General features: G+C 42.2%; 2 protein-coding genes across 3 annotated transcripts in view; both read right to left on the minus strand.

The window, feature by feature from the left end:
* LOC118418805 overlaps nucleotides 1-3,406 on the minus strand; it is an 11,458-nt gene extending 8,052 nt beyond the window's left edge. The window contains exons 1-5 of the mRNA XM_035824851.1: nucleotides 2,439-3,406; nucleotides 1,728-1,843; nucleotides 1,561-1,611; nucleotides 505-611; nucleotides 103-224 (exon numbers count right to left, since the gene is read on the minus strand). Coding sequence (XP_035680744.1) covers nucleotides 103-224; nucleotides 505-611; nucleotides 1,561-1,611; nucleotides 1,728-1,843; nucleotides 2,439-3,140 — 1,098 coding nt within the window. The 5' untranslated portion in view covers nucleotides 3,141-3,406. The remainder of the gene's footprint in view (nucleotides 1-102; nucleotides 225-504; nucleotides 612-1,560; nucleotides 1,612-1,727; nucleotides 1,844-2,438) is intronic.
* A 3,593-nt stretch (nucleotides 3,407-6,999) lies between these two features.
* LOC118418831 (eukaryotic translation initiation factor 5A-1-like) overlaps nucleotides 7,000-9,865 on the minus strand; it is a 65,500-nt gene continuing 62,634 nt past the window's right edge. For both annotated transcript variants that reach the window (XR_004831542.1, XM_035824892.1), the window contains 3 exons: nucleotides 9,572-9,676; nucleotides 8,035-8,169; nucleotides 7,000-7,592 (listed from right to left, as the gene is read on the minus strand). Coding sequence is in view for 1 of the 2 variants with exons in the window: in XM_035824892.1 (XP_035680785.1) it covers nucleotides 7,527-7,592; nucleotides 8,035-8,169; nucleotides 9,572-9,676 (306 nt within the window). In the remaining variant the exon portion in view is untranslated. The remainder of the gene's footprint in view (nucleotides 7,593-8,034; nucleotides 8,170-9,571; nucleotides 9,677-9,865) is intronic.

Below are 9,865 nucleotides of genomic sequence, written 5' to 3' on the forward strand. Positions count from 1 at the left end.
ATCGTCATTGTCTACCTTCTGTTCTATCTCCAGGACTACCTTAACAAATGCTTGAGTTATTCCCTTGATTGCTTGCTCTATATCTTCTGCACTCGATCTTACCAGAGCTGCATTACAGAGTGCTGCTGCCTTGGTGAAATCGCCTCCGTCCTTTGATTGGATTCCTCTCTTTAGATAGACCTTGCCCAACTTGTGCAGGGGCTCTGCCTCCTTTTTGTGTTGACCTGTGAGTTGAAAATCATCAATTATAATTTTGTAATTACTTCTTCGTTTCGGGAGGTTTTATATGTTCCTGTTTGCGCAATTTTGTAAGCTGGCGCCTTGTGTTTCCAAATGTAGTATCTGAAAAAAGTCCTTCATGACGATAACATTGAAAAGCATTATAGAGACCATAGGTTAACAGAAAACATGTTAGTTCTGTGTGTCAATTCAATGATATATGAAACACATATCGTGGACCATTTATAAGCAGTTTCATTTAGATTCTTTAATGCTTAGACTTACCTTGTACATGAACAGACTTGAGCGCAGCTGCGAAACTTTGTTCTGCTTTGTCCAGGTCTCCAGTCTGCAAGGCCCTGCAGCCATCTTGTAGATGTTCTTCGTATACACTGTAAACATTTAGATAAATGATTTATCATACGAATTATAAATAATATTTGGCACAGCGCATCTGATCTAAAAGTGAAGTGTTAATAACCATGAATATATCAAATATGATAACAAACATTCAGAAATTAATCATTCAAATGCATTGTATGATATTCTAGAATTTAAATCTTCACAAATGTTGCTTAACAAATAGTATAGAATCCACGCCATTTAACGTTATAGTATTTTTTCTAAGGTATGCAATATATATATATATATATATATATATATATATATATATATATATATATATATATATATATATATATATATATATATATATATATATAAGCATATCTGATATCTATGCTCCTATCTTTCTCAGCATCACATGTTTGAAATTTCTATGATGGAACAAAGCAGATTTGTGTAATGTCCTCATTACTTATGAAAATAAGATGCAAATTATATGATAATTTTTCCTCGTATATAATCATTTTGATTATAATGTACGTACCTACCATTACGACCCGTCAACTCTTTCTGGAGTCATTTACTTTCAACTGCCTGGTCTTAAGGCCCAGGCAGTTCATCCAAAGCTGCTAGGGGGCCAAAATATATACCACATATTCATGGCCCCAAGCTGTAGCTACCAGAAAGGATCATGTCCAGAGCGGGAAATAAGAAACCAAAAGTTCTGTCTGCTGCAGTGTTACAGGCCAACCGAAGGTCCACAATTCAAATTGTGCCTTGTTTTTGGCAAAATCTACCAACATACAAAATATCATTAAGATCCATACACAGCTTCTCGAGTTGTCTTGGCATATTTGCATTTTAATAGTATCAATGTTCTACTTAGGTTGAAATCCAAAGTTTCTTAAAAATTACAGATAATTTACATTTAAGAGTTATCTATTAATCATTTCAAGCGCTTGTGAGAAATTAAACAAAAGACAGGGTGACACTAACTTGTCGTCGTGAAGTCTTGTCGGGGTTTCAGCTTTCTGTAGTTCCGGGGCACTAAAGAGGAATAACACCATGCACATTTTATTATTTTACAATACACAGAGCTTCATACACATACCTTATAAGAACGTCAAAATTAATGATATATAACCAGCATTCCCTGTACTTACATATTGTGTAGACGGCGCATTCCGTCATTAGTGCTGTCACTTGAGGGTGCAGTTGAGAATGGAGAGGTGTGGTCCTTCCTTCCTCTCACGCTATGTTGTCGTTGTGTTGGAGTTGACTTCAACAAGAACCAATAGAAAAATCAGGAATGATAAGCAGATTGGTAATCGTGTCATTCCACAATTGAACTTTGACGAATGGTCAAAGGTAAATGACCTGACGTGACTTGAAGAAGGCCAACGTAAAAGTTCATCCAGGAGTTCTGCCGCAGTACCGAAACAATCCAATAGTAGGCCCAAAATCCAATCGTTTCCATGTCTCGTACCAACCCATATACCGAATATCAATACAATCCATCCGGACGTTCTCAAGTTATCCTAGCACTTTTCAAACTCAAACACACACACACACACACATACACACACACACACACACACAGACGCATACACACACACACACACACACAAACATACACGCACACACACACACACACATACACACACACACACAGACGCATACACACACACACACACACACAAACATACACGCACACACACACACACACACACACACACACACACACACGCACGCACGCACACACACACACACACACACACACACGCACATACGTGACGTTACAAGCGCTACCGAAAACATTTACCTTCCTGGCAAAGGTCAGGAGGTGTATGAATCATGTTATCGTTAACACTCACCTTTATGTTTTTTGTTGTGATGAGCTGCCTAATTTTTGCTGTGTACAGTAAGCGATGGACAATGGCGACTGTTGCCTGAACGTTGTTACACCTTGTCAGTGCTGTGTTGTACAGAGCAGTACCTCTGGTCAAGTTTCTAGTGTCTCCAGTTTCTGTTCCTCTTTTCAGATACACGTCACCGAGGCTTTTGATCGCTTCTGTTTCTAACATGTTGTTGTCGTTTACTATTCCCACTACCATTAATTGTGCGTATCCAACCAACACAGTGTCTGTGTTACCACCGGTAGCCAGTTTCTTGTCCAGGTTTTGAAATTTCCCAGCCACCTTTGCAGGTGTAGTCGTCTCCTTGTCTTCAGTTTGTTGTTCCTTACCCTGTGACCCCTTCGACGTCACCCCTTGTAAAAGTCTCTCAGCGTACTCGTATCGGTGTTCTATACCTTCCCCCTGATCCCGATGGCGACACCGGACAATATCAGCCACATAAAGCGCCAAGGCCATGTTGAATTTCCCTACATCCCTCTTGAGTCTTCCCTTCTCTAGGGTAACGTCGCCCAGACTTTTGAGCAACTCCACTTCCGCCAGCCTGTCCTTGTCAGCCACGGCGTCCACCAGGGCACGGAGGTAGCCTGTCTCCGCACGGGCTAGTCCGTACCTCCTGCCCTTCGCGTCCGCCACACGAAGTTTCTCACAGATCCTCAACATGGTGAAGTTATGCTGTGTTAAAGGAAGGTTTCCTTGTATCCACAGGTACCGATGTCCCTGTTAACATTTTGTGCCTGACATGAATACAAACAGGTGTCACACTGGCTCGTAACAACATTACGTCATTGTCAGTTGAAAGGTCAAATGGGAAATGGGCTAAAAAAGCTTTGCAGATACTCGTAAACATATCAGATAACCTGTTTATCTGCAGGTAACCTGTCTACCTGCAAATGTACTTAGTGCAAAGGCCAGGCCAAATTAAAATCCCTTGTTGCTGCAAGTCTAGTCCTGAAAGTATCTTATTTGCTCCCCAATAAATCAAATAGCGTTTGCGCCTACCCTGACAATAGACCGCCTTTCTTTGTCCAAGCGATGTCTGCGCTCAAACGAACTGTTTGTGTCTTGTTCACGCCGCGACGAGTTTAACATTCCAAGGCGGTGATGTAGTCACGCTAACCTGTTTGTGTTTAGATAAGGTCTGGTATTCTGACGTCTTCAGTTTATCTCATTTACATACAGTAACGCCAGAAGGTATTAGCTGCATCCGGCTTGGGTGGGGGCTGTGTGAGTGGAGTTACAAACCAGCCATGGGATTCCCCTGTTGTGGGAATTACCGAAAATGACGTGGCAGTTTCAGAATAAAGTCAGATATACATTTACATGTAGCGTATATATATATATTTGTTTAACCAATTACTGCATTTCGCAGCAGCTGCGCTTTGTCCATGTCAGTCTTATTTTGTGAAAGATTATTGAGTACTAGTATCCCGGGAACATACCTTTTCTCTGACCCCCACCCCCTTCTCCTTATAGTTTACCTTTTCCATGCAAAACAATAGAACTCGGAATTTCGACATTTCGGTAGTAACCTCAGATCGCTGAATCTAGGTTTGTTTGTTTGTTTCTTTGTTTATTTCGATCTCCAATTAGAATTTACAATGATTATCATGAACTCTATTCTTCCTGGAGTCGTCCATCAACGTCCATCCATAAAAAAAAAACAATCAAATAACATAAAGTCGACAAAAGTATACAGTATGACACAGAAAGAATTGAAATAAACTGAGTGTAAGAATGTAAAATAAACTCAGTGAACGGAAGTAAAGAAGAAGGTTAGATTTTAAAGGCTGAAATCACCTTCCTGCTGTTAAAGAAGCCTCATTCCGTTCTGCAATTCATGGATCAAAAGCGTCCCCTAGCAATGTTTACTACAACTACAACGATTCGAGGTCAAATGCAGACGTTTTGGTTCAAAGAGTCCTGTGGTCAGACAATGGGAGTCCATCTGTGTTCGGACAAAGACACAAACGCACACGTGTACCTATCCTTACCGCTAAACACCAGCCATGTCAGGCTAACACACCTAGCTACGAAATGAACTCCAGGACCTACCGAATCCTGTAACAGGGTGAGATGAAGTAACCAATGTCATGCAGTATGGGTAGACCAGTGTCCAGCTGTCTTGTCTGGAGAGAAATAGCGGAGAGAACTTGAGTTTAGACGAAGCAGAGTCAGCATCATTGTATTTAAGGTCAGTTTGTCTCTGAAGAACTCACGAGTCCAGTCCACGGGGAAAACTCGTTCTTTGCGTCCTTTGGGGAAGACGACAGCGTCATTTGTACATGGTAGACGTTATGTCTAGGTTACACATAGCAGAATTATCTCCCGACTATGGTTAGGAGTGATTCGGGAGCTAAGTCGGCTGAAGCCAGCTGGCGTTCGGCTGAGTTGGCTGGCGTTTGCCTTTTTTTAACGCCAATGCAGTTTAAGCGCATTGCTACATGCCCGTAGCCAGGATTTTGGTTGGGGGGGTTCTTTTTAGTACTTGGGGGACCATCGAGCGCCGCAGGCGCGAGCTGCCTAGGGGGGTCCGGGGGTATGCTCCCCCGGAAAAATTGAAATCTTGACCCTCTGAAACGCTATTTACTGCATTTTGACTGGCAGAATTTGCTGGAAGACTAAGCCAAGTTTAATGGATACACAAGGCTTTCGGCATAAGTCTTTAAGGGCGACTCACCCCAACATATTTTCACCGTGTCCAACAGCGAAGATACGAGACGTCGCAATGGAGGTCCGGGAAATGTTGAAACCTGGACCCCCTGAAACGCTATTTCTTGCAATTTCTGGGACACATTTTGCTGATAGACTCGATTAGATTGAATGAAATTTCTATCAGTGAAAAATACCAGTCAGTCTGCCTATAAAAAAAGATCTTGGACTGTAGAAAGTGGACCTTTGAGTGTGAAAAAATGGACCTTTTGGCGTAAGTGGGGGGTTCTTCCGAACCCCCCGACCCCCCCCCCCCCCCTGGCTACGGGCGTGAGCAAGTAGGGGGCCCCAAAAATGTATCAATCATTTTTTTACATCACAAGCTATCTGCCCAAAAAAAGTCACGACCATAGCATATCTATGTCAAAAGGTACAAAAAAGGTATGTTCTACTGCAGTGCAGAGGTCACATACTAGGGGTCCAAAAAATCATCTTATCCCTTTTCTTCCCAACAACTACCCATATACCGAATATCATAATAATCCCTGCAGGGGTTGTGGGAAGGACTTTAGTACAGTTATACTTGAACTCCTATTTTGATGTCGAACGGCCGTGTGAATAGGCTAGCAGACACAAAGACCGAAATGTGACGGGCTGGATTCCTTGATAGAAACTATCTCCTCTGACTTTGAGAAAGGCACCTTACATCCCTCACCCCACCTAGCTGTGGGTACCTGACTTCGGTTGGGGAGCTGAAAGGCGGTGAAAGGGCAGAGTTGTACTCCGCCTCCCAATACCGTACCTAGGACACAGTGGATGGCTACCGACTGCCCCTACGACCCCCCCCTCCAAAAGGCTATTCTCCAAGAAGAGGTTGAGTCGTGGAGATATAGTAGTAGTAGAGATTTTTACCGCCGTGAGAGGAGCGAGCCGGTAAAAATCTGGACTACTATTTACAGCCATTATCATAATGCCGCCACTAATAATCATATAATTCCGTGCACCTACAGTTATTTCCGAGGTATGCACACTTTAGATATCCACGTTTTCAACACACTTTTAAAAAGGCTTCGATAACGATGCACTCGAAGACAACAAGTTTTCAGTTCCTTTTCGGGGCAGGCGAGCTCGTCGTGGGACGAACACATTCATCGCCAGATCATAATAATCACACGTGCTCACGGCACAAGACGAGCATGAATCAACAGCAATCTTAAATTTCTGTTGGTGACCTACGACTCGTGTAAAAGTGAGAAGAACCGTTGCAAAATAGCCCAAATCTACGGCTGACTATGATGGGCAAAATCGAACGTACGCCGCCAAATTCCCGCCATTTGTATTTCTACGCTAGCAGTAGAGTTTTACGTCATAGCGGTTGCGACGGACCAAAATTAAATGTAAATTCTTGACAGAAACGTCCGTTTTCTCAGGACTTTCTGTATGCTCATGCAGCTTTTGGCTTTGTGCAACTACTAACAGGAAAGAAAGGAACAACAGAGGATGTATAAAGGTAGCATTTAATTGTTCCGTGTTTCTTCCTGGCTTTATTATTGAACCCCCTCCCAACCACGCGCCCGTTCTCCGTGCAATTCCGCGGTGTCTTACAATTACGATATTATGTTTTTAGTAGGACAAGAGAGACAAAAAAAGATACACAGAAGAAGTGGCAAAGGTAAGTTGTACTAGTAACATGGAACTGGAGGAAATGATGCCTTGAACAATTGTCAAATTAGTATTGTAAGAGAAATCGCCGTAAACGTGGCGGTGTTATGTTATGATGCTATATCTCCGCGACTCAACCTCTTCTTGGAGAATACCATGAGACTACTTTTTTTTCTGTACCTTTTCACAAAGATGTACAAACTCGCTATGTGATTCATGTGCTTTATTGTATTTCTGTGTGGTACATTTTAGAGGTAAATAGACAAGTTTGTCTCACAACGGACACAGATTGATGATTATACCAATCACTAAGTAAAACTCCGTATTATACGTCAAAAACAGTTACTCAAGCGACTGGATATGGTTTTGGAAACAGCCGGACGTTTCAGATCTGAGACGTCTGACTATTTCCAAAACCATATCCAGTTGCTTGAGTAACTGTTTTTTGACGTATCTTATTACTAGGATGTCTAACCTTCATCGACGTAAAACTCCCTCTTACCAAATTATCCACCACTAGTACTACGATAAAGAAAGAAATATGTTGCGTCAGTAAGAAGACTATTACATACTTGGACATTATTAAAGTAGCCGCCACATTGCAAATGATAGCACAGTTTTACTATCTACACCAATCTCAATTATGCTGCGGTCCCTATGGAAAAACGGCCCTCCCTCGAAGTCTACGGGCTGGTTTTCTGCTATTTCGGTCGTCACCGCTAGCTGCAGCTGCTTTTAATAATAATTATATTCTTTTGTGCCAACAACCTTCTCCTCACCACAGGCGGACAGAGCAGTAACCTAGAAGGACAAAAGGTTAATTTTAACATCATATTTGCCGTATGCACCAATACTATCATACACATATGCAACAGTGTATTCTCCGAGCTGATAAGTGTATAAAAGTCAAACCGCTCTTCGTTTTCTTCGGCACTAAAGCAGAATACCGTTGATTACAAATTCTACCCAGTCCAAAGTCATTGGCAATTTGTCTATGCAATTAATCTTTTAGATTCTGAAAAAAAGTATATGAAGAAACTGTTTCTAGAGTAGAGTTCCCCCTTTGCACAGTATTGGAACACACGGTAAAACATTGCACGAATCTAATGATTTAAAAATCTTTATATCTGTGCAATGAAACTGCGGCTCTCTCCAAACATATCCAAGCAGTTAAGGAGAGCTTTACAGCTGAATAAAAGCAAACTGTGAGACAAGATTTGAACGGGTATGAAGCAACAGTTACCAAAAAATTTACATCTCCTCGATCAACACGAGTTTGTATCTCTTTGCCAAGATCGCCCTCTGGCAGCTTCCAGTCTCGTCTCAGACGTCCTTCGTCGTCCATGGTTTCCAGGACGCCATCTGAAACACCCATCACCTAGAACAGGAAAATAGACCAAACGTCACCTCTGCGCCCGTTGTTGACAAGCTTGTGTCCGTGTAAAACAGACATCTACACATTTGTCTCGTTCACTTAAGCAGTGATCAAGTCAGATCACTCCTGGTACTGTTCTTGTACTCTGGGTAAGGTGGTTTATACCTGTCGCCAAATTCAGTAAAAGTCGTGATATTACGATTAGCCACATGTAAGACGAGCTGGAAATTGTAAATTGTGTCGTTTTACGGTTTTCTAATGAACAAGAGTTCGTAGACCTCAGACCTGCATGACCTGTGACATTTAAGGTTGAGTGTTTTGAGACTTTGATTTGTAGGATATGGCGTTCCTGAGGAACAAGATATCAAAAACCACAGGAAATTCCCCTTACACCCTCGGTGTATGGCACAAATCTGGCTGTTTCTGAAATAGCTGCAATGGGTGCAGTGTTTTGGGTGCTTCTTTGGGAAAAGAAAGAGTGGCACTGATGTTGTTTGTCGTGGTATATCTGGCTTGTTTTAATCGCCGTTGTAGTTTGACCAGCGCGCGCGCGGTGTGTGTGTGTGTGTGTGTTGAGTGCCTCCATGTTTGTGTTGTTCATTTAAAGATGACTGTATACCTTACCTGATAATCCTTGCGAGAGTTTGTTTGCAGTGTGCGTGTGCGTGCATGCAGTGTACAGTGTGTGTGTGTGTCTCTCTCTCTGTATGTGTGTGTATCTGTGTGTGTGTGTGTGCGTGCGTGCATGTGTGTGTATGTGTGTGCGTGTGTTCGTATGTGTGTGTTTATCTGTGTTTGTATGTAGTGTTTGTGTGTGTATGTTGAGTGCCTCCATGTTTGTGTTGTTCATTGAAAGATGACTGTATACCTTACCTGATAATCCTTGCGAGAGTTCGCTTGCAGTGTGCGTGTGCGTGCATGCAGTGTACAGTGTGTGTGTGTGTGTGTGTCTCTCTCTCTGTATGTGTGTGTATCTGTGTGTGTGTCTGTGTGTGTGCGTGCGTGCATGTGTGTGTATGTGTGTGTGTGTGTTTGTATGTGTGTGTTTCTCTGTGTTTGTATGTAGTGTTTGTGTGTGTATGTTGAGTGCCTCCATGTTTGTGTTGTTCATTTAAAGATGACTGAATACCTTACCTGATAATCCTTGCGAGAGTTTGTTTGCAGTGTGCGTGTGCGTGCATGCAGTGTACAGTGTGTGTGTGTGTGTGCGTGTGTCTCTCTCTCTGTATGTGTGTGTATGTGTGTGTGTGTGTGTGTGCTTGCGTGCGTGCATGTGTGTGTATGTGTGTGTGTGTGTTTGTATGTGTGTGTTTCTCTGTGTTTGTGTGTTTGCATGTAGTGTTTGTGTGTGTATGTTGAGTGCCTCCATGTTTGTGTTGTTCATTTTTAAAGATGATTACCTTACCGGATAAACCTTGCGAGAGACATGTGGAGCGTCACAGATATGGGTGCTGGGGACCACTTCCTCGTACTTCTGACCAGTGAAGATGTCAACTCCAACTATGGTAACCTTAAACAAGAACGGCAATGAAAATCTTACCATGGCGACGATTAATGTTTACCTCATTTACATGTTTTTTTGTACGGATGGCATCCCTATAATTTACAACTGTGGTATCATAAACTTTTCACAATTATTAAGCAAATACGTTTATAATATGCTGGCATTTTGGCGTTCTCTTCACAAATTACACAAGTA

Source organism: Branchiostoma floridae, chromosome 7 (genome assembly GCF_000003815.2).
Source record: "Branchiostoma floridae strain S238N-H82 chromosome 7, Bfl_VNyyK, whole genome shotgun sequence".
Taxonomy (NCBI): domain Eukaryota; kingdom Metazoa; phylum Chordata; class Leptocardii; order Amphioxiformes; family Branchiostomatidae; genus Branchiostoma; species Branchiostoma floridae.